General features: G+C 51.3%; 1 protein-coding gene across 4 annotated transcripts in view; it reads right to left on the bottom strand.

Annotated features, from left to right (window-relative positions):
• CDHR2 (cadherin related family member 2) overlaps positions 1-23,231 on the bottom strand; it is a 44,813-nt gene that overhangs the window by 2,684 nt on the left and 18,898 nt on the right. For 2 of the 4 annotated variants that reach the window (XM_005209136.5, XM_010807129.3), the window contains 28 exons: positions 22,368-22,507; positions 22,204-22,257; positions 20,878-20,967; positions 18,620-18,709; positions 18,084-18,209; positions 17,861-18,007; positions 17,703-17,778; positions 17,484-17,602; positions 17,108-17,341; positions 16,068-16,223; positions 15,826-15,987; positions 15,484-15,545; positions 14,973-15,216; positions 12,587-12,826; positions 10,818-10,887; positions 10,082-10,687; positions 8,870-8,941; positions 8,394-8,443; positions 6,686-6,837; positions 6,428-6,536; positions 6,250-6,338; positions 5,720-5,788; positions 5,541-5,618; positions 5,386-5,446; positions 5,171-5,295; positions 996-1,109; positions 835-915; positions 584-641 (listed from right to left, as the gene is read on the bottom strand). In XM_005209136.5, coding sequence (XP_005209193.3) covers positions 584-641; positions 835-915; positions 996-1,109; positions 5,171-5,295; positions 5,386-5,446; positions 5,541-5,618; positions 5,720-5,788; positions 6,250-6,338; positions 6,428-6,536; positions 6,686-6,837; positions 8,394-8,443; positions 8,870-8,941; positions 10,082-10,687; positions 10,818-10,887; positions 12,587-12,826; positions 14,973-15,216; positions 15,484-15,545; positions 15,826-15,987; positions 16,068-16,223; positions 17,108-17,341; positions 17,484-17,602; positions 17,703-17,778; positions 17,861-18,007; positions 18,084-18,209; positions 18,620-18,709; positions 20,878-20,967; positions 22,204-22,257; positions 22,368-22,507 — 3,674 coding nt within the window. Of the gene's footprint in view, positions 1-283; positions 642-834; positions 916-995; positions 1,110-5,170; positions 5,296-5,385; positions 5,447-5,540; positions 5,619-5,719; positions 5,789-6,249; positions 6,339-6,427; positions 6,537-6,685; positions 6,838-8,393; positions 8,444-8,869; positions 8,942-10,081; positions 10,688-10,817; positions 10,888-12,586; positions 12,827-14,972; positions 15,217-15,483; positions 15,546-15,825; positions 15,988-16,067; positions 16,224-17,107; positions 17,342-17,483; positions 17,603-17,702; positions 17,779-17,860; positions 18,008-18,083; positions 18,210-18,619; positions 18,710-20,877; positions 20,968-22,203; positions 22,258-22,367; positions 22,508-23,231 lie in introns of those variants that run through there. The other 2 variants (NM_001192304.3, XM_059888091.1) reach the window with 2 other exon arrangements.

Below are 23,231 nucleotides of genomic sequence, written 5' to 3'. Positions count from 1 at the left end.
CTTCCCAGGCCCACCCCAGCTGATCAGAATCCCTGGGCTGTGACCTGATATACTCACATCTAAAGAGCTCCCCATGTCAGCAGCCCAGGCTATGCAAATGCTTGATCTAACCGAACCAACTAGCATCTGAACAAACAACAGCACTGTTGTTCACTCGAGCCCACCTTTGCTCTTCAGTTGGATTATGTTCATCTCCGGATCTCCTCTTCCCACCCCACCAGCTTTTATATAAAGGATATAAAGGGAAGGAACAAGATTTCTGAGCACTTGCTTTGTGCCAGATGGTTTTTATACCCACTCTTATTTCATCCTCACAACAGTTTTGAATAGTTGGTGTTCTGATCCCCATTTATAGATTAGAAAACTGAGAACCAGAGGGAAGAAGTCACCTACCCAGGGTCACAGTGAATGAGTAGAGGAATAAGGATTGGGTCCCATTCCAAAGCCATGGGATTTCCCAAGGCTGAGTGCAGAGACACACCCATGTCAGCAGCAGGTCCCTCGAGCTCTGTCCTGAACCCCACCTCTTCAGAGAAGCACCCTAAGTCAGAAACCCCAGGTACCAACTCATCCCCCATCTTGCCTTGATTTCCTGCGCGCTGTTTTCCAGATCCACAGAATTGTCATCCAGGGAGTTGACGCTGTAGGGGAGACAATGGAGCTCAGATGGTTGGCAGGCCCAATCCAACCTGTCTGTGGCCAACAACTTCCACTACCACCAAGACCATCACCACACCATCACCACACCATCACCACACCATCACTGTCACTTCACCCTTCCCCGCACCATGACTATTACCACCAACCAGCCTGGCTGCCAGGGGCACTGCTCACCTGATGTAGTCCAAGTCGCTGGAGGAAGAATGGGACTCAAAGCCCAGGTCCTTGGCGGGGAGGTTCAGCATGGGATTGGCCCTGGAGAGAAAGCCCAGTCCAGTAAACATGGGCTTAACCACCCCATGGGGCCTCTTACCCACCCTTTGGTCCCCACTTACCTCTCAGTGTTGTACATATTAGTCCCAGGGATGGCAGAGCCTGGGGGCATCACCCCCACCGCTGTCTTCCGGGCCTCCTTGGCAGCTTTCATAGCCCGAAGCTTCCGCTGGTAGCTATGGGGAACCCAGAATGGGAGGTCATCACTTTCCCTATTCACCTACTGTGTGCCCAGCACAGACCCTGAGAGTGTGATTTCACAGCAACCTGGCTGGTGTAAGGTTAGCTCCATCTTACAGAGCTTAAGAATCACAGAAGGAAAATCATTGCTGAAGACCACACAGCTGATCAGTGGCAAAGCCTAGAACCACACCCAGATATGGCTACTCCCCCATATGCATTAGAAAGGGGGAAAGAAGCAGCATTTATTAAACGCATAGCATGTGCCAGTGCCCCTGTCCCCGAGTCAGGCCACTGCCAACCCACTGTCACCCTCAGGCATTGGCAGCAGCAATCTTAGGAGGGGTATGTTGGCATAAGTCCTTTTGCAGTTTGCTGCCTTAGAGCCTGCCTTAGAGCCTGTAGACTCCAGGACTGGGCCGCCTCAGGCCAAACAACTAACAGGAAGGGAGCACCCCACCCATCAGCAGAAAATTGGATTAAGGATTTACTGAGCATGGCCCTGCCCAACAGAGGAGACCCAATTTTTCCCACAGCCAGTCCCTCCCATCAGGAAGTTTGCACAACAAGCCTCTTACCTTCTTCCATCAGAGGGCAGACAGAAGAAGCAAGAACTACAGTCCCACAGCCTCCAGAATGGAAACTATAATCACAGAAAGCTAACCAAAGTGATCACATGGATCACAGCCTTGTGTAACTCAGTGAAACTATGAGCCATGCTGTGCAGAGCCACCCCAGGCGGACGGGTCACGGTGGAAAGTTCTGACAAAACATGGCTCACTGGAGAAGGGAATGGCAAACCACTCCAGTATTCTCGCCTTGAGAACTCCATGAACAGTATGAAAAGACAAAATATGAATAACACTGGAAGATGAGCCCCACCAGATTGGTAGGTGTCCAGAAAGCTACCTGGGAAGAGCGGAGAAATAGCTCCAGAAAGAATGAAGACGCTGGGCCAAAGCACAACTGGCACTCAGCTGTGGATGTGTCTGGTGGTGGAAGTAAAGTCCAATGCTGTAAAGAACAATATTGCATAGGAACCTGGAATGTTAGGTCCATGACCATGGATGTGGTCAAGAAGGAGATGGCAAGAGTGAACATCTGATTTTAGGAATCAGTGATTTTAGGAATCAGTGAACTAAAATGGATAGGAATGGGCATATTTAAGGGCAAGAATCCCTTAGAAGAAATGTAATAGTCCTCATAGTCAAAAATGCAGTACTTGCATGAAATCTAAAAAAAAAAAAAAAAAGAATGATCTTGGTTTGTTTCCAAAGCAAAGCAAACTATTCAGCATCACAGTAATCCAAGTCTATACCACAACTACTAATGCCACAGAAGCTGAAGTTGATCAGTTCTATAAGGACCTACAAGACCTTCTAGAACTAACTAAAAAGGGTGTCCTTTTCATCATAGGGGACTGGATTGCAAAGGTATGAAGTCAAGAGATACCTGGAGAAACAAGCAAGTTTGGCCTTGGAATACAAAATGAATCAGGGCAAAGGCTAACAGAGTTTTGCCAAGAGAACACACTGGTCATAGCAAACACCCTTTTCCAACAACCCAAGAGTCATCCAAGAGATGACTCTACACGTGGACATCACCAGATGGTCAATACCAGAATCTGATTGATTATGTTTTTTCAGCCAAAGATGGAGAAGCTCTCTACAGTCAGCAAAAACAAGACCTGGAGCTGTGGCTCAGATCATAGGCTCCTTATTGCAAAATTCAGGCTTAAATTGAAGAAAGTAGGGAAAACCATTAGACCATTCAGGCATGACCTAAGTCAAATCACTTACGATGATACAGTGGAGGTGATGAGTAGATTCAAGGGATTAGATCTGGTAGACAGAGTGCCTGAAGAACTATGGAAGGAGGTTTGTAACACTGTATAGGAGGCAGTGACCAAAACCATCCCCAAGAAAAAGAAATGCAAGAAGGCAAAGTTGTTGACTGAGGAGGCCTAACAAATAGCTGAGAAAAGAAGAGAAGCTAAAGGCAAAGGAGAAAAGGAAGGATATACCCATCTGAATGCAGAGTTCCAGAGAATAGCAAGGAGAGATGAGAAAGTCTTCCTAAGTGAACAACACAAAGAAATAGAGGAAAAAAGTAGAATGGGAAAGATTAGAGATCTCTTCAAGAAAATTAGAGATACCAAGGGAACATTTCATGCAAAGATGGGCAAAATAAAGGATAGAAATGTCAAGGGCCTAAAAGAAACAAAAGAGTTTAAGAAGAGGTGGCAAGAATACACAGAACTCTACAAAATGGTCTCAGTGACCTGGATAAGCATGATGATGAGACCACTCACCTAGAGCCAGACATCCTGGAGTGTGATGTCAAGTGGGCCTTAGGAAGCATTACTATGAATAAAGCTAGTGGAGGTGATGGAATTCCAGCTGAGGTATTTCAAATCCTAAAAGATGATGCTGTTCAAGTACCGCACTCAATATGTTAGCAAATTTGGAAAACTCAGCCACAAGTGGCCACAATACTGGAAAAGGTCAGTTTTCATTCCAATCCCAAAGCAAGGCAATGGCAAAGAATGTTCAAACTACCGTACAATTGTGCTCATTTCACGCGCTAGCAAGGTAATGCTCAAAATCCTTCAAACTGGGCTTCAAAAGCATATAAACCAAGAACTTCCAAATGTACAACCTGGTTTTAGAAAAGGCAGAGGAACCAGATACCAAATTGCCAACATCCATTGGATCATAGAGAAAGCAAGGAAATTCCAGAAAAACATCTATTTCTCCCCATTAACTAGGCTAAAGCCTTTGACTATGGATCACAAAAAACTGTAGAAAATTCTTAAAGAGATGGGAATACCAGACCAGCTTACCTGCCTCCTGAGAAACCTATATGCAGGTCAAGAAACAACAGTTAGAACAACGGACTGGTTCAAAATTGGGAAAGGAGTACACAAAGGCTGTATATTGTCACCCTGCTTATTTAAATTATGCAAAGTACATCACGTGAAACGCCAGGCTGGATGACTCACAAGCTGGATTCAAGATTGTTGGGAGAAATATCAACAACTTCAGATATGCCCAATGGCAGAAAGCAAAGAGGAACTAAAGAGCCTCTTGATGAAGGTAAAAAGAGGAGAGTGAAAGAAAGATGGCTTAAAACTCAGTGTTCAAAGAATGAAGATCATGGCATCCAGTCCCATCACTTCATGGCAAATAGATGGGGAAAAAGTGGAAATAGTGACAGACTTTATTTTCTTGGGTTCCCAAATCACTGTGGACAGTGACTACAGCCATGAAATTAAAAGACGCTTGCTCCTTGGAAGAAAAGCTATGACCAATCTAGACAGCATATTAAAAAGCAGAGACATCACTTTGCCGACAAAAGTCTTGTAGTCAAAGCTATGGTTTTTCCAGTAGTCATGTATGGATGTGAGAGTTGGACCATAAAGAAGGCTGAGCACCAAAGAATGATGCTTTTGAACTGTGATTCTGGGGAAGACTCTTGAGAGTCTTAGAATGCAAGGTCAAATCAGTCGATCCTAAAGAAAATCAACCCTGAATACTCATTGAAAGGACTGATGTTGGAGCTCCAATACTTGGGCCACCTGCTGCAAAGAGCTGACTCATTGGAAAAGACCCTGATGCTGGGAAAAATTGAAGGCAGGAGGAGGAGGCAACAGAGGATGAGATGGTTGGATGGCATCACCGACTCAATGGACATGAGTTTGAACAAACTCTGGGAGATAGTGAAGGACAAGAAAGCCTGGGGTGCCACAGTCCATGGGGTTGCAGACAGCCAGACAAGACTGAGTGACTGAACAACAACAACATATGCCAGATATCTGCTGGTACGAGATGCACATGGATCCCTGAAATGATTTGGGGAATCTAGCATCAAGCCTATTTTGCATATGAGGAAACTGAGGCTTGGGAAGGGGAGATGACCTACCCAAGAGATCCTAAGGAGTCACTGGGGATTTAATACAGATGTTCCTGACACCTAAGCTCCAGGTCTTTCTACCCCTAGATATCTTGGGTGGTAAGAGAGGGGAGGTTTGAGACACAGAGGATGATAGGAGCAGCACCTCTTCTGGGTACACATGATGATTGTGCTAAAGATCACAATGGCCAGCAGCAAAGCCACTCCCAGTCCTATGGTGACGTTGCGGAGTGTGTCCTGTGACTCTGACTCTTGGTTGTCCTGGGAGCCCTGGAGAAGAAGCAGTGTGATGGGAGGAGGCTGTGGGGTCAGTCTCCCGCCTCCCTGCTCTCCTATTACCTCTGTCCCACCAACACTCACCAGTACTACCAGCCCCAGCTGCAGCAGCTGCGTCAGGGAGTCCTGGTCATTCCGGATCATCCTGGCCACAAAGCCCCGCTCAGGCCCGAGGGACATTGGCATCCCCCAGGCTTCTTGCTTACCCTCCTGCCCACCCCAAGGGCAGCCCTACTCACATACTCAGCTGGTCAAGGGTCAAGGCTGACCCATTTGAGAAGACAAAATAGGCATCAAGATAGGAACGTCCTCGGGCCCTGGAATGGGGCAGAGGTGAAGCCCGCAGCCCAGGACCACCAGGCCACACCCCTACTGCTGATCCTGTCTTCCTCGCCCCATCCACCGAGTGGGCACTCACCGAACCTGGGAGTCTATGTCCTGAATGTTCACAATGTAGACAGTAGTCCTGGTTGCCTGAGCAAGAGCCCTGCAAAGACGGCAGATGTCACAGAGGGTTGGGGTAGGGGCCTTAGCCCAGGCCTGTGGCCAGGGCTCTGCAGTGAAATTAGGGATTGTGTGAAGGTCACCTCCCCTGGACAGCTCCACTGGCTAAGCAAGTAGCACTCTTGTGCAAATTAGACAAGGAAGCCCCTTCCTCTGGGACCGGGTTTATAGCTTAGCAAGCAGAGTGCCCTTGTGCAGTGCACTGCCTTTGCAACTATATGTGGCAGCCCTATTTAGGCCTGTCTCTGCCCAGCCAACGATAGGCTTCTGGGCACATGCAGAAGGGAAGTGCCAGTACAGGTATAGGGTCAAAGACAAGGACCAGATCAAATGTGGGTCACGGACAGGGTTGAGAGATATTCCATTCAGATTTCTATCAGGGACTAGGCTCCCAAGCCCTGTTCTTCCCCACAAGCCACCCGCCCCCTGGCTCCTGAGACCTACTCCTTAATCTTTTCCGAGTTGGCGCCCACCTCCTCCTTGTTCAGTGAGAACTGCAGCCTCACGCGGTAACTCTGGTCCACGGTAAAGAGCTATGGGAGGGGGACATGGGGAAGATGAGATGCAAGGGACCCTGGAGTGGCAGAGGGCACTGGGAACTGAGACAGAACCTAACACTCACGTTTAGGGTGATTCTGGCTTCCTGGGCAGGACCCTCAGAAGGGCTGTCTTGGGCCTTGACCGTCACTTGGTAGGTGCCTTGGAGAGTGGAATCAAGGCTGGTCACCAGGCTACGGAAGGTAGGAGGGCACCACTCAGTTCTGAAACCCAGGCTGTAGTCCTCTCAGAACCCCCTTGGACCCCTCCTAGGATGGGGAACTCACTGCCCTGAGGCCCCGCTTGGCTCCCCCACCCCTGTCCAGGGGCTGCCCGCAGTTACTCAATGTTGCCAGTGAACACGCTGGCCTCCGAGGAAGTGGAGACCCGGAAGAAGCCCTGAAAAGGGATCACGGCCCCATCCTTAGCAATGAAATCCACTTGAAAGATGGAGAACAGGATGGCTGCGTTGTTCCCTGAGTCGTCATCTCTGGCCTGGGAGCAAGACAGAGTGAACAAATTGTGGGGGCTGGGCCAGGCCAGGCACGCCTCCAGCCCCAGCAGGAATCTGAAGCTAGGGTAGCCTGGGAGCCTGGCCCTGCCATGACCTCTTTTGGCCTTCCCCAGGCCACTGACCAAGTGCTTTAAACAAACAGTGTTTGAATATGTCCCTGCTTCAACTCAACAGGTCACTGCCCAAGTCTCTCCCAGGTAGAAGGTCACCCTGGGAAGGTTCCCCCTCTCACTGCCACACACGCACAAGCCTAGGGACACTCAGTTGTCCTGAGCACCTACTGTGTACCAAGCACCTTCCCCCAGACCCCTCCTTTCAGCACTCGCTAACAGGAGTATGAATTCCCCCAGCGGACCATGAAATGAGGCATTTTTATTCATTCTAGTGCCTTTCGGAGAAGAATACGACCAACACACAGAGCCGTGAGGCCACTGATGTCACTGTTCAGGATGAGGCTAAAGCTGGTGTTGACGTTTCAAAAGGGAGTTGATTTAAAGAAAATTGTTCAAAGCCAGGGCCACACTCCTGACGTTGGAATGAACGTCTTCAGCCAGGGCTGAAGATTGGAAAACTGACCCTTTGAGCCTAGAAAGAACCTAGAGAGGAAGAATTGCATGAGTGCTAAGTGGCTTCAGTCGTGTCCAACTCTGCGACTCCATGGACCGTAGCCCACCAGGCTCCTCTGTCCATGGGATTCTCCAGGCAAGAGTACTGGAGTGGGTTGCCATGCCTGCCTCCAGGGGATCTTCCCAACCCAGGGATCAAACCCACATCTTTATGTCTCCTGCATTGGCAGGCGGGTTCTTTACCACTAGCGCCACCTGGGAAGGCCCAGAAAGAGAGAATTACTATTCCCCTTTTATGGGAGGACACTGGGGTTCTGACAGAGACCTGTCTTCCCCAGGGCACACTCGGCTGTAAGTGGGGAGGGCCAGACCCATCCATCTCCACACCCATGCCCTTTCCATAACTCAAGGAGGGCCACCCACATATAAAACGCCTGAACCCTAAGGAGTCACTGCCAAGAGCTGACAGCTTCTTGTCTGGAAGGGAAAGTGAGTTCTTAAAAGGCACAACAGCTCCCCAGCTCAGTTAAAAGGCCTGGCCAGACCCAGGCCCCAGGGCTGTGGGGGAGGCCTCAGCCCCACCCACTGCGGGGACAGCTACCACCCTCTAATATAAACACATCCACTGCTATAAAAATTGAAAGCATTTTTGCAGCTTGCTCTGGAAATTATTTAATACGAGGAACTTGTTTAATTTACAGTTATTGTGATTTCTCTGTAATAGTCCAGAATTCTGAAGAAAAGCACTGCAAGTGGTTTTTAGGGTCATGAATTGTTTATGAATACCACACTTAACAATTAATGGAGTTTAATGATATCAATTAAGCAGGTGCTTCATTTCCATCCCAGAGAGTTAATACATTTTCTTTCTAGTGTCTAAACACTTGGAGGATGGCTGAAAGACCCACAGGCCTAGGCCCTGTGTCTCCTGGGGCTGATGTGACTGACAACGGCTGGAGCCAGGGACTTACCCGGACGGACGCCACCTGCTGGTTGGGCATGACGAGTTCTGGGATGATCACTGCAAGTGTAGACAGGAAGAGGTCAGTGGCATCAGGGCCAGTGCCCCCTGGGCCAACTGCTGACCATAATAAGCCCAGCTCGGGGCGCATCCCTCCAAACCTGCCCTTAAGCTCTCTACTGCCAGACCCCCATTACAGCTACCCCTGAGCCGCTAGTTAGCAGGTCCTCCACCCCCCATTGTGCAGATGGGGAAACTGAGGCCAGAGAAGGAGGGCCGGGCCCAGGGTCAGATGTGAGTTGGGACAGAGATAGAGTGAAAACTCGGGTCTCTCCTCCTGTTGAATCCCTGAGAGAGAGACAGGGCTGGAGGCCTTCCTCCCTTTCCAGAGGCACACCTGGGGTCTGAGCAGCATCTGTGGGAGTTGCCCAAAGGTAGTTCTGGCAGAGTACAGTGTGGGTGGGGAGGGAGGGGCTTGCAGCTTACCAAAAGTCTTATCCTCAGGCAGAAAATAAGGCGCGTTGTCATTCACATCCTCGATGGTGATGGGGAGGCTTCCTAGAGGGAAAAGATTGGCTGGCTTTGGTCTCTAAGCAAGACTTGACCCACAAAGCCTGGTCCTCAGGCTTGTTCCCAGCAGCCTCCCTCCCATGCATCACCCACGGTCAGACCCCTCCCCTACTAACTCAGTCTCCTCTGGCCTGTGTAGGAGGGAGCATTCTCCCCAGACCTCAGAGAGGATAAGCAACTTGTCCAAAGTCACACAGTGAGACCACTGGGCCAGGACTGAGCCCAGCCCAGGTATGTCCCACCTGGCCACAACATTATTCTGGCCCTGGTTAGCTGTGTAAGCTACATTATTGAACTGCCCGTTCTGTACCTCAGTTTCCTCATCTATAAAATTGGCTAGGGATCACCTACCACATGGATTGTGTGGGAGTAAAATGGTGAAATGCTTGCAAGGTGCCTAGCATAGGCTGGGCTGTAGTAAGGATTCAATATATGCTGGCTGTTGATGTGACTGTTATTGCTACTTGGTGTCAGACGTGGGATCTGAGCACACACGTGGCTCTGAAGTCTCTTTACACTGCCTCTCAGCATCACAGCATTAAGTGCTAAAGTCCCTTGGACAACACGGAGATCAAACCAGTCGATCTTAAAGGAAATCAACCCTGAATACTCATTGGAAGGACTGATGCTGAAGCTGAAGCTCCAGTATTTTGTTCATCTGATGTGAACAGCCAACTCATTAGAAAAGACCCTGATGCTGGGAACGATTGAAGGCAGGAGGAGAAGAGGGAGTCAGAGGATGAGATGGCTGGATGGCATTACCAACGCAATGGACATGAACTTGGGCAAATTTGGGGGAGATGGTTAGGGAGAGGGAGGCCTGGCATGCTGCAGTCCATGGGGTCGCAAAGAGTCAGACACGACTGGGCAACTGGACAACAACAGCATGCCAAGCACTGCACTCAATGCCTTCCATACATATTCTCATGTACTCTTCATAGGCAACCTACTACCCAACTCCACTTGACCGATGGGGCAACTAAAGTTCTGGGCAGTGTCGTGACTTTCCCAGGGGCACAGCTGGCCGGGGCTGGAGCCAGGATTTGAACCCCGACCTTACAAATTCCAGTCCTTCCCCACAGCCCCTGTGTTGCAGCCTGCTGAGCCCTGCAGGCCAGGCTGCCTCACCATTGTCACTGTAGGCCTGGAAGCGGGGGTCTGTTGTGAGGTCATAGGCCCGCACGACCAGCGTGACCAAGTCACAGGCCTCATAGTCGATGGCCTCGCTCTGGTTGATGATCACCGAGCCGTTGGCCAGCACAGAGAACCAGCCATGGCACAGGCTGCCCACGTCAACTCCAGCCTTGGTGCAGATGACATTCACGAGCTGTACCTCCACCTGGGACATGGTATCCCTGTCCTGGGCCACCACGTTGACCAGAATGCCGTGCTGCGAGCCATTCTCGGCCACCCGGATGCCCTGGAGCGAGGCTGAGTCCAGGGTGGGTGGCACGTCATTCACGTCCCCCACAGTTACAAGGACTTCTGCTGTAGTCTCACGCCCCTGGGCGTCCGCGTTCTCGGCACTCACGATCAGACTGAAGGAGGCCTGTGTCTCGTAGTCCAGGCTCACATCCAAGGGCAACGAGAGGCGGCCCACTGCCTGCCCAGACCCCAGCACTGAGCCTCGGATCATGAAGTTGTTGGCGCCGCTCCCTGACAGGCTGAAGCTGATACGATTGTTGGCTTCCGTTTGGTCTGCATCCCAGGCCTCCACCATGCCCACCTGCACTCCTGTAGATGAGGGGCAGAGTGCAGAAGGAACCCCGGCCTGGCGGCCACCGGAGGCATCCTCCATCCTCACCCACCTTGGGGGCCTCAGGCCTGCCCTTGACTTACCCAGGGAGCCCCAGGGAGGACTTACCTGGGTCTCTCTCCCTCACTGAGAAGGAATATCTGGACTGGTTGAAGATGGGCAGATTATCATTGATGTCCTGCAGACAGAGGCAGTTCTGAGCCCAGGGAACTCAGGCCCCCGGATTGGGCCTCCCCAGACACAGCCTGAGAAGCTAATATTTCCCCTGACCTGCGGTCCATTCTCTCTGTCCCTCTCCTCAGACAGCGCTGCCCACTTCAGAAATGATGAAACAGACTTCAAGAGGACAGAGCTAGCCCAGACCCCACCCCCTGGGGCTCCGAGGTCCACGGCAGGCCCTCTGAAGTTGGGTGCGCACTGTGTTTCCCTGCCCACCACTCACAGCTGTCTCAGACCCTGCTCTCCAGAGGATGGTTCTGCATCCCCACCTGTGTCCCTGCCTGGCCCAGCTTGACTCCCCATCTCTCGGATTTACTGTGTTGGTCCCAATACCACCATGATCCCACAAATACCCAAGTTTTTCCTGGTCCCCTCCGTCCTCCTGTCCCTCCTACCCTTGGTTGGCCCCACCACACTCGCTCTGAGCTCAGGTGGGGAGGCGCTGGGGGCATATGCCAGGGCTGGACCTGGTCCTGCCCTCGGATGCCCACTGCATTCTGTTCTCGCCTTCCCTTTCCAGTGGCCTCTCTGGTCACCCACGCAGAGTGCTGCTCCTGTGTCACAGCATCAGGCCAACTCCGCCTGCACCTCCTCCCCTGACGCTGGTATACTGAGTGCTCTTGGCTCTCCGGGTCCTTCCCCAGGGCGGCTCATGGACTTTTGCTTTGGGCTTTTTCTAAATAATGGTAGGACGGACATCTTTGAAAACCAGAGCCCTCTCCTTCTTAACCAGATGGAATTTCTGATGGAGATTTCCCAGAGATGGCATCACTGCCCCATGCCCATGGCCAGCTGCCTTCTCAAGGTCGTCCTCACAGGAGGAGCTATGAGCACAGCTCCAAGTTCAACCCAGCTCCATATCTTCCTCGTGTGTGACTCTGACCTCTCTGAGCCTCAGTGTCTTCATCTGCAGATTGGGGTCATCATCCCTACTCACAGGGCTCATGGGTGTGAAAGAACCCTGATGGCTCAAGAAAGGCAGTTTTGCTTTTTTTCCTTCTTTATGGCCTATTGCCCCCGACCCCCAAAGACAGCTGGTGAGACCTCACCTGGCTTCTGTTTCTGTTTTCCCTGATGTCGCATTCTGATCCTTGTAGGAAAGTATCACATCCCAACCCAGTGGGAAACAAGACTGCTGTGTACAGTGGCGCAGGCTGTGCACTGCAAAACCCAAGGGGGCGCCAACTACATCGTGGACATAAGGTGCTTGTGGCCGGACAGCAGCCTTAGAACCAGACTGAATTCAAAACCCCATTCTGTGACCCAGGCAAGCTACTGAACCTCTGTGCGCCTTAGTTTTTTGATCAATATGATGGAGCTAACCCCCGCTCCCTTGCAGGGCCAGGTGTGCACTGAGTGTTTTCTCCAGGCCGGGCATTCTTTGCAACACTTTCCATTTATTAACTCATATTATTTTCATCCCCATTTTACAGATGAGGAAGTTGAGGACACAGGGAGGCTGACTGATTGCCTAAGGTTACACAACCAATGAGCCAGGACTCTAACCCATCAGCTTGGCTCCAGAACTCTTTTACCCACCATATTGCAAGGGCAGAAATGTGATTTGAGCTGGGAGGAGGCAGAACAGGCCACCTTCTCGGGAGCCTCCCAATACGGGGTTCATCCCAAACCCCGTCCCCAGCTGAGCCGGGCCTTACCTCCACGGTGATGGTGACACTGACTGTGGTCCAGAGGGCAGGTTCGCCAGAGTCAGACACGTTCACGCTCAGCACGATGCGGCCCCCCAGAGCAGGGTCGATGGCCTCTCGGTCCAAGGGCCCCAGGTTTCTGAGAATGCCTTTGTCGGGGTCCACTGAGAAGTTGTGGCTGAAGGGGCTGGGCAGGAGGCTGAAGTGTAGCAGGCTGTTGTTGGTGTCTGGCTGGTCATTGTCGTGAGCCTGGGCAGGTGAGCAGGGTTGGGATGCCCGCCATCAGGTGCTTGCCCACCCATGGGCCTCCCCCTCCTAAAATCAGAGGGCTTCTCCCCAATTCCCAGCTCCTGTCTCCCAGCTAAGAGGACAGGACCAACAAGAGCTTGCAAGACCTTCTGAGGTCTTAAACACTGAGGTCATTCCTTCATCCCACACATGTTTACCTACCACATGCCCAGCCCTGTTCTAGGTACTGGGACTAGAGCTGTGATCAAGACAGTTCCCGTATGGAGCTGATATTCTAGCGAGGTGAGAGGTGTGGGGGCAATATACTAAAGACAGTCAAACGTAAAAATTAACCAACAGAAGTAAATGTAGGGGAATTCCGTGGTGGCCTGGTGGTTACAATTCTGGACTTTGCCTCCTGGAGCCCAGATTCAGTCCCTGGCTGTGGGGGTGGTAGAGGGACTGAGATCCTACAGGCCACGTGGTGCAGCCAAAAAAGTAAGTGTGAAGTCCAACGAGATTCTGATTCATCATGACTACTTCAGTGCTTTATTATTTTTTTTAAGTAGCTGAAATTCTTCACCCAATCTGTGTGTGTGTATTCCTGTCCTGCCAGGCTCCTGAGCACACGCTTGGTGTGCCTTTAGGGTGACTGGGCACAGAGAGCCCAAGAGGCTCTCCCCTGCCATCAGGGCTTTGCGCTCACACACGAATGCCTTCGACACCGTGTCTGCTTGACTCCAGGTCAGGTTGGTCCCTCCGCGGGGCTTCCCCCACCCCTGTGCCGCCTTCCACACAGCACAAGTGACACCCTTGCGTGATGGTCTGCCACCCTCTCTGGAAGCAGGAATTATGGTGAATTCATCTCGGAGGACCCAGGGCTCAGCAAAGGGCCTGCTGCACGTAAGTGCTCAGCAAATGTGGCTTTGAATCCAGAGCTGGGCTAGTCTGACTTGGACCCAATTCTTTCGTCTCCTCCCTGCATACTGACACCTTCAGCTCTTTTTGTTTTAGATCTGTCGGGTTCTTGTTTATGAAACGAAAAACTCTGGTTGTTCATCCCTCAGCACTCTGAACTCAGGCCGGCTGATTCGCCAAGCACTTCTCAGGGCTGAAACCGGGCACTGTGGTTCCAGCAGCGTATCTGAGATGCTCCTGCCCCCAAAGAGCTCTCAGACCAGGGTGAGAAGCATTGAGATGCATGGAGAAAGACCCAGGTTTCAGCACTGCCACTCATTGGCTGTACAGCCACAGGAAAGTCACTTAACCTCTTTAAGCCTGTTTTCTCCTTCCGTGAAATGGGGACCACTAGAGCAGCTACTTCACAAGGTTATCAAGAGATCAGGAAACCACAAGCCCCAGAAAGACGGGAGGGCCCCGTGGCCACATGATTGTCATTCTGAAGACTTTGTTTCCTGCTTCTCACAAGACGTCCTTATCGATGATTCGGTGCAGGAGCTTCTCCCCAGCGTTCCTCTGGAGCCAACAGTTGGTTCTTATCTCCTCATCTCTGAGAACCTGGCCACTGGTCTCATTTCCATTTTTGCTCTGGCCATTATGAAGCTCACAACTGAGTTTTCAGCCCTCTCCTAGCAATTGTATGGCTTCGGGTTTAACCCTGCGTTTGTGCTTACACCACCTGGTAGCTCAGATGGTAAAGAATCTCCCTGTGATGCAGGAGGCCTGGGTTCAATCCCTGGGTCAGGAGATCCCATGGAGAAGGGAATGGCAACCCACTCCAATATTCTTTCCTGGACAATTCTATGGATGGAGGAGCCTGGTGGGCTACAGTCCATGGGGTCACATAGAGTTGGACATGATTTGTGTTTATTTTCTCTTTTTCTTCATTTCTTTTATTATACTTTTAAATCTAAGCCACCCAAATCCTTTTTGGAGTGAGGTCGGGACCTGCATTTTAAAGAGCAGTGTGGTTTTTGAGGGCTTGCTCTGTGCTAGGCAGTACTTTATATCCTTTATGACCCTGGGAATAAGGTCTATGATTGACCTTATTTTCCAAAGAAGAAATGGAGGCCCAGAGAGACTGAGTGACTTTCTCAGGGCCACACAGCAGAGCCCAGATTCCAGCACAGGGCCAACATGACCACAGAGCCAGGCTTGGTGCCCTGGGCCTGTTCCCTCCGCCCACCAGTTTCAGGCTGGCTCGCACCTGGATGGTCACGGAGACATTTCCCTCCTCCTCCTGGACAAAGATGTTGTAGGAGCCGCTGACCATGGGACTGTTATCATTGACGTCTAGCACGTGGATCTGTAGCGTGGTCGAGGACGACAGGTTCCCGCCGTCCGTGGCCTGCAGTGTGAGGTAGTACACAGCCTGCTTCTCCCGGTCCAGCAGCTCGCTGTTTCTCACCGTCACCTTCCCCGAGTCTGGATCCACTGCAAAGATGTCCGCCCTGCGGCCAGATGGAGCGAAAAAAGATGCAGGATGCCCACTTCAATTTGAATTTCAGATAAACAATGAAAAGTATTTTAGGACGTCCCATGGAATATTTGCAACCTACTTACACAACAACAACAAAAAAAGGAATAATTTATTTATCTGAAATTGAAATGTAACTGGGTACCCTATATTTTATCTGGCTCCTCTAGCCCCACTGTGAGGCAGAGAGGCGGACCTGGGTCCCCCTTACCACCTGCCCCGCTCCCATCAGAGACGTTACCCGTTCCCTGGAAGCAGGCTGTAGGTGACGCGGCCCCCCTCTCCTGTGTCGGGATCGGAGGCCTGCGAGGCAGAGAGACAGGAAATGGGACACTGAGCAGAAGCCATGCCCTCGCTGCTGACCGTGTAATTGATGAGGACAGGGCAGGCTTGCTTCCTGAGCCGAAGGGAGAAACCCCTGACTACTCAGACTGACACGCTCACCCTCGCACACTCACATGTACATGCACGCTTGCTGGGATCCGATGACCCCAGATGATGCAGAGACTCTGGCAGGGCCAGCCCCAGGCCTGCCCATCTCCACGCCTCTCCCAGCCCAGTCCAGCCCTGTCCCGTCACTCACACGGATGCTGTCGGTGACCACATAGCCGACAGGACTGTGCTCAAAGACGCTGAGGTTGTACATGCTGCTGGGGAACGTGGGCCTGTGGTCATTGGTGTCTCGAAGGTGTATGGTCACCGAGGCGACAGATGCGTTCCCGCTGACAGAGTCAGTGGCTGTGACCTAAGGACAGAGGAAGAGCAGCGGCGTGGGGGTGGGAGCGCCCCGTGGCTGGCTCCCCTGGGCCGCCGAGCACCGCTCACCTGCACCAGCATCACGGACTGCCTCTCGTAGTCCACCAGCGACGGCTCCCTCACCAGCACCTGCACATCCACTGAGCCCGCTGCCCGCTGTGGGGAGACGCTGAAGGCTTCAGCATCCGGGCCCCCCAAGGTCAGCAGGAAGGTGCCGTTGCTGCCCTGTAGAGGTGGGCTGTAAGTAGGGACCCCCGTCCTGCAGTGTACCCTCCTGCGTCTTTCCCCCAATCCCTGGCCACAGACCCTGGGAGGGTGGACTGGTCACTAGTCCCTGTAGATGTGGGCTTATCAGAAGAAGACTTCCCTGAGGCACTGTGGGCCCCAGCCTGGGCTGCAGAGCCTGGACACACACCACTCACTCCCTTTGAGTCTTCTGTACCAGCCACCCTCCACCACGCACTCCAACACCAAACACCATCAGTGCCCAACATTGGCCCATTACCCACACGCCCCTTCTGCTCCATACCCTCTCCACTTAATGCCGGCCATAAACTCCACACACCACCCAACCACCACCACCACCCAAAATCATCCCCCACTCAACACTTTGTATCAACTCATTGTCACTACCACTGTACTTATTCAGCATTCAGTACTACCCAAATCATCCACCACTCAATCCCAACCTCTCCCAAGAATGCCTTCCAATTTGACACCCATTTAGAAGCGTCCGTGCTCAACACCTCCCACATCCCCCAATATCCAATACCAGCTCCCCTCAACTTCACCATCTACCCATCACTACCCTCTACACACCACCACCGAAAGTGACATTCCACTCAACATTACCCAGCATCCTGCCTTTCCATTCCCCACCACTGAGCTCCGCCCTGAACACAAGACCTCCCACCAGCTCAGCATCACTCAGAAGTTCCAAATGTCATTCAAACTCTGATTGTCACCTCCACTCATGGTTGGCACTGCTGTCACCCACTGTGACACTGTGTACCATGGTCGGTGCTCTGCTGGTCACTCGCCACCTCCCCTCCCCAGTGATCCCCCATCATCACTTCCGCCCACCCTGCCTATGATCTGGGTGCACCTGCCTTGTCTGGGTCATAGACCACCATGGTGAGGTCCTCAATGGGGATGCGCGTGGAGGCGTGCTCATCCACGTAGCCAGTGAAGTTGACTTGAGTCTCGTTGGGAGTGAATGCGCAGTCTTGGAGGCTGCAGTTGTAAAACTCAGGTACGTGGTCATTGACGTCTGTCACTCTCAGCGTGACCCATATGCTCGCCTTGGCCTCCTGCCCGTGGATGTTGGGGTGCGTCTCGGTAGCCTGAGAGCAGAGTTGAAGCCGGAAGGCAGAGGTCAGAGAACCAGCATTCTGAGAGAGCTGAGATCAAAGGTCAAAGTGGGGGTGCAGAGAGTGGGGGTGCAGAGAGCGGGGGTGCAAAGAGGGCAGTGGCCCCCTCACTCACCGTGACCTGCACTTGCACTTCCTCATCCTCCTCTAGCAGTTGCTCTCTGTCCAGGGGACTGTTGACTGTGATCACCCCATCTTGCTTGCCAATATCAAACCAGCCAGGCCTTGTGGAATCTGGGAAGAAGCAGCAGGAGCAGCTCCTTCCGGTGGCTCTGACGGAACTCCCCACCCCTTCCCTTGCCCCAGCCCCAGCCTGGGGACATCCCGTTCTCACTGGAGATGCTGTAGATCACAGGGTCATTGATGCCTCTGTCACCATCCATGGCCTCCACCTTCAGCACCGAGGTTCCCTGCAGGGAGGCACGGTCAGTACCCAGACCCTTTCCCTACCACTCAGCTCCCCCCAGGCCCTCCCCCAGGTGCCCAGCATACCTGGGGTGTATCCTCAGCCACGGAGGCTGAGTAAAACTCCCTAACAAACTGGGGGTCCAGGTCTGGCTTGTCGATTACAGAGATGGACACGAAGACAGATGAGGAGCACTGGATGACGGTGTGATTGTTGTACAGGCCGCCCGAGTCCTGCCGGGAGACAGGTCTCCATGAATCTGGGCCTCGGGTCCCCATGCCCCCAGCTCCCACCAGCGCCCCTACTCACACAGGCCCTCAGCTCCAGCTGATAGAAGGAACTCTTGCTGTTGTAGTCGAGGCTGCCATTGAGGATGATGGAACCATTGGGTAGGACCCTGAAGAGGTACTCACTGCCTTCCGTGGCAGGAATGACCTGAGGCATAGCACAGTCAGGCCAGGCTGCCCCAGGATGGCTCTGCCCCTAGGACCTGCTCTCAGAGGCCTGGGGTCGAATCCTGGCTTTGCTCTTGACCTCACCAGGTCACATAACCTCTCTGATTCTCAGTTTCTGCCTCTGGGAAATGGGCAAGATACTGCCTCAGCACTCCAGGTGAAAGGGTGGGGAGAAGGGTTCAGTCTGCAGCAGATACCCTTCTTAGGCGACTGGACCGAATGGGGCCAGAGGGGGCCAGAGGGGGCCAGAGGATGGTGTGGGGACCAGGGCTGGGCCATGGCAGAGCTCCTGGGCTGGAAGGTCCCTGCAGGTTGTGTGGGAGATGCTGCCCCCTGGTGGCCACGAGGAGCGGCAGCGCCCACACTCCCACGTGGACCATACACTCTCACCTTTTCTATGGAGTATACCACCGCGCCGGCCGAGCCTGTGTCTTTGTCCGTGGCCTGCACAGATAACACCAGGGAGCCCACCGGCAAGGTCTGTAACAAAAGAAAGTGAAAGTGAAGTCTCTCAGTCGTGTCCGACTCTTTGTGACCCCGTGGACTGAGGCTCCTCCATCCATGGGATTCTCAAGAATACTGGAGTGGGTTGCCATTTCCTTCTCCAGGGGATCTTCCCGACCCAGAAATTGAACCCAGGCCTCCTGCATTGCAGGCAGATGCTTTAACCTCTGAGCCACCAGGGAAGCCCCTCTAATACAAAAGGTTTCATCAACTCTGAGTTCCAATCCATTTTCTTCATGCCCAAGCACATGCCCCCACCTGGAGTTCCAGGGCCCACAGCCCTACCACGGGGATAGTGACAGACCTTCCAGAACCTGAAGCCCAGTGTTCCACAGGTGGCCCCCTTTTCTTCGCCCGGGCTGGGCCTCTTGGGGCATCTGTACATCGGCAGGAAGCAGAGTTCCCACTTCTCCTCTCCCTGATGGAGCCCCCTTGCCACATGAACTAGCTTCTGATTTGCTGAGCCCCTCAGGGCCAGTATAAATGATCATTCCAGAACTCAGGTTTTGCCACTCCCCTGCTTAAACTTCCCTGTGGGTTCTCTGTAGCCTCCAGCCCAGGTTGCAGACAGTACTCTTCAGAGCTGAAAGTTTCTTTCAGATGCCTTTGCCCCAGGACCTGGCCACACACTCACTAATTCCACAAGGTGGCCAGAGAGATCTCTGAAAATCCTGAACCAGACCACATCACTCTCAGGTCAGGTCCACCTCTCTGACCTCACCTGTTTCTCACACTCCACCTTCCATCCACAGCAGCTTTCTAGCTATGCCTACAACACTCCAGGCTGATTCACACCTCACAGCAGTTGCTATTCCCTGCCTGGAAAATCCTTTTCCTGGAGCAGCCCAGGGAGGCTCCTTGACATTTAGTTCTGCTCAGGTGTCACCCACCCAGAGAAGACTTTCCTGACTGGCTCAACCTAAAAGCAACCCCTTATGCTCTTCATTGAGCACAACACCTCTGAAATAATCCTATCTGCTTAATGTTTTGTTCATTAGTGTCTGTGATCTTCACTACAATGTGAGCTACTGAGGGTGGCAACCAAGTCTATCATCGCCAGATATCTTCAGCACCAAGGACAGTGCCAGACACATAGTAGGCATTCAGTAGAGCCTGTTGAAGGTCTGTCTGGATCTCACCAGCCTCTTGTCTGGCCTGGGGGGTAGGGCACACCTCTCAGGTCTTTGAATCCACGTAGCAATGAAGACTCAGGAGTGTTGTGTTTCCTGCTTGTGGACGACTGGAGAACCTCCTCCCTGCCCATGCAGTTCAAGTCAGGCTGTCATCCTTGCTAAAGGGGAAGGCCTATGATGCAGACTTTGACAACTGGAGCATTCCACACCCCTCAACTGCATGCATGCTAGGTTGCTTCAGTCATGTCTGACTCTTTGTGACCCCATGGACTATAGCCCAACAGGCTCCTCTGTCCACAGGATTTTCCAGGCCAGAATACTAGAGTGGGTTGCCATTTCCTTCTCCAGGCGATCTTCCCGACCCAGAGATCAAACCTGTGTCTCTTACATCTCCTGCATTGCAGGTGGATTCATTACCACTAGAGCCAGCTGGGAAGCCCAGTGAACAATGGTGGCACATGCACGTGACCCAAAATGGGTCAATGAGAGTCAGCCCTGGGGTGTTGGTTGGGACCACTGAGAAAGAGACAATCTGTGTTGCAATTCAAAGCCAGTGGGATGTGAGCCTGGAGCTGCTGGGGCACTTTCATCATCACGAGAGAGAACTTCTCCCCCAAGCCCAGGATGAAGGCAGCAAGAGTCACAGAGGTGCAAGGCGGAGAGAAGTCTCTTCTTGATGGCTGGCTTGAGTGCCTAGATCCAGCCATGTTTGAAGCCAGATAGACCATTCAAATGTCCAGACACATGAGAAAATCAATTTCTTCCTCTCCACCTGGGATGATCATAACTTAAAGAACTCCAATCCAGTGTGATGGATTGAAAAATGTTGCTGTAACCATTGTACATGGGGTTACATGCAACCCCCTGAATTTGGTTCCTGCGGCTGCCCTTTCTAGGAGGCACTCTTCCCAATCCTGGATGACCTGCTGACTGTCTCTGGTCCTTCCCACTCTGAGCAGATTTGTAGGATGCCTGCATTCTATACACCCACCCTGGTAAGGCAGATGTTACCTCGCTGACGTTGGCGGAGAAGCTTATGCTCTGGAAAACAGGCGCATTGTCATTTCTGTCCTCTACGATCACCTGCATTTCCCTCTGCACCTGCAAGTCAGAAGCCCAGGTGAGCCAGAAAACGTGGGAGTTTGGGAAAACAAATTCAGAAGTGCCTGGACAGGAATGCAAGTTGGCATAGCGTCTCAGGAGAACAATCAGGCAGTGTCTGGGATGACTCTCTATTTGATACCATTTCAAATGCCGGAAAAGTTGCAAGTACAGAACAAAGAACTCCTGATACTCTTCATGCAGATTTACCCCTTATTTAGTTTCTCTCTCTCTCTTTCCACATGTTTGCTGAACCACTGGAGAGTAGTTTAGGTCATTTAAGAAATCTAAAACACAGCAGTCTTATTACAAGAATCTTCCTTTTAGCTTTGTTAGCCACAAAATAAAGCTGTGAACAACCTAAGTGTTGAGGAGACCAGCTAAGCACCATGGTATGTCCCACACTGGGCCATAGACATACAGGAAATGGGAGACTTGTGTGCAGATTCAGAAAGGCTCCAAAGCTGATTGTTGAGTGGACAAGTCAGTGCAAGACCATACAGGCAGTAGGATTCCATTCGGGTTTAAGAAAATACACCGAAAACTACAATCTTTCTTCCATGGATGCATATATGTATGCCAGTGCTTAGCGAGGGATAAGAAACAGTGACGGTGGATACTTTAGTTGGGAGTGGGTTGGGAAGTATTACAGAGAGAAAGTATCTCTCTTATAAAGTATTTATGAATATCCAAGTCATCTTTTAATGCGTAGGTTTTAAGGAACAGGTCATAAAGAGAAAACCCCCAACTTTCACAGACACAGACGTAGCTGTATAAGCGTGGTAATGAGAAACATGAACACTGAGACCAGCCCATTAGTCAAAGGAGTTGAAAATGATGATCTCAGAGGAGAGAAGGTAGGGAGTTATTTGGCATCTGTTTTCTTATTAATACACATATTAATATGAATTAATAATGCAATTCATGATAACAGTAGATATACAAATATACAAACAGTATATCTACAAACAGTAGATATGCAAAATAGATACACCATATATATATAAACATATGCATATAATTAAAGCAAATTAATAGTAAATACTAAAATCTTGGTAATACTGTATGATGAAAAATGGACAAGTATAATGTTGATAAAAATAAACATTCAACTTGTTTTTTGTTAACTGAGGCTCACTCTGCTTGTCTGAGGTCGGGACACCACTAGCCATGGTCCCTCAGGCCCCTATCCTCTGATCCTGGGACCCTCACCCTTCCCTCCCGCTGCTGACTCACTTGGTTGTTGTAACTGTCGCTCACGGAGATGGTGATGGCGAACCAGTAGAGCGTCTGCAGTGGGCAGAGAGACAGGCACCAAGGTGAGCCCTGCTTGGGTGTCCGCCAGGGCCCTGCCCACCACCCTACCCCTCACAAGGCCTTCCCAAGCTGTTTTCCTTTACCTCATAGTCCAGAGGGCTGGCCAGCTTCACTTCCCCAGTATTTGAGGTGACATTAAAGAAGTAGGCATTGGAGCCACTAATCCCATATTTCAGCTCGTCATTGTCTTGGTCCTGAGCTACCAACCAGAAAGCCTCGGCACCTGCAGAAGGGACAGGGAATGCCCAGGGTCCACGGCCACCTAGTTCAATGCTGGCCTGTCCAAGCTGCCCACGAGGCCCGCAGGTACATTTAACTTCTTTTAAAATTAGGAGGGCCAAGGCATCAGTGGATGTCTATCAATGGATGAATGGATAAAGAAGATGTGGTATATATATGTATGTGTGTGTGTGAATATTTTGTAAATTTTGTACAAAATGGAATATTTTCAGCCATAAAAAAAAGAATGAAATCTTGCCATTTTCAACAACATGGATGGACCTAGAGGGCATTCAGCTAAAAGAAATAGGTCAGAGAAAGACAAATATTATATGATGATCTCACTCACATGCGGGATCTGAAAACAGAAATCCAAGTTCACTGATTCAGAGAGCAGATTGGTGGTTCCCAGACGTGGGGTGAGGAGACTGAACAATGGGTGAAGAGAGTCAAAAGGTACAAATTTTCAGTCATAAAATAAATAAATCCTGGGGATATAATGTACATGTATAAGCATGGTGACTATAATTAATAATACTGTATTCGAAAGTTGCTGAGAGAGTAGGTCTTAAAAGTTCTCACAGCAAGGGAAAAATATTCTGTAACGATGTGTGATAACAGATATTAGCTAGACTTATTGGGGTAGTTATTTTGAAATATATACAAATGTATCAGTATGTTGTACACCTGAAGCTAATATCATGTTGTATGTCAATTATATCTTGTTC

This window comes from Bos taurus, chromosome 7, assembly GCF_002263795.3.
Source record: "Bos taurus isolate L1 Dominette 01449 registration number 42190680 breed Hereford chromosome 7, ARS-UCD2.0, whole genome shotgun sequence".
Classification (NCBI taxonomy): Eukaryota; Metazoa; Chordata; class Mammalia; order Artiodactyla; family Bovidae; genus Bos; species Bos taurus.
The sequence above is the reverse complement of the archived record's forward strand: the minus strand, read 5'-3'. Positions and strand labels throughout refer to the sequence as shown.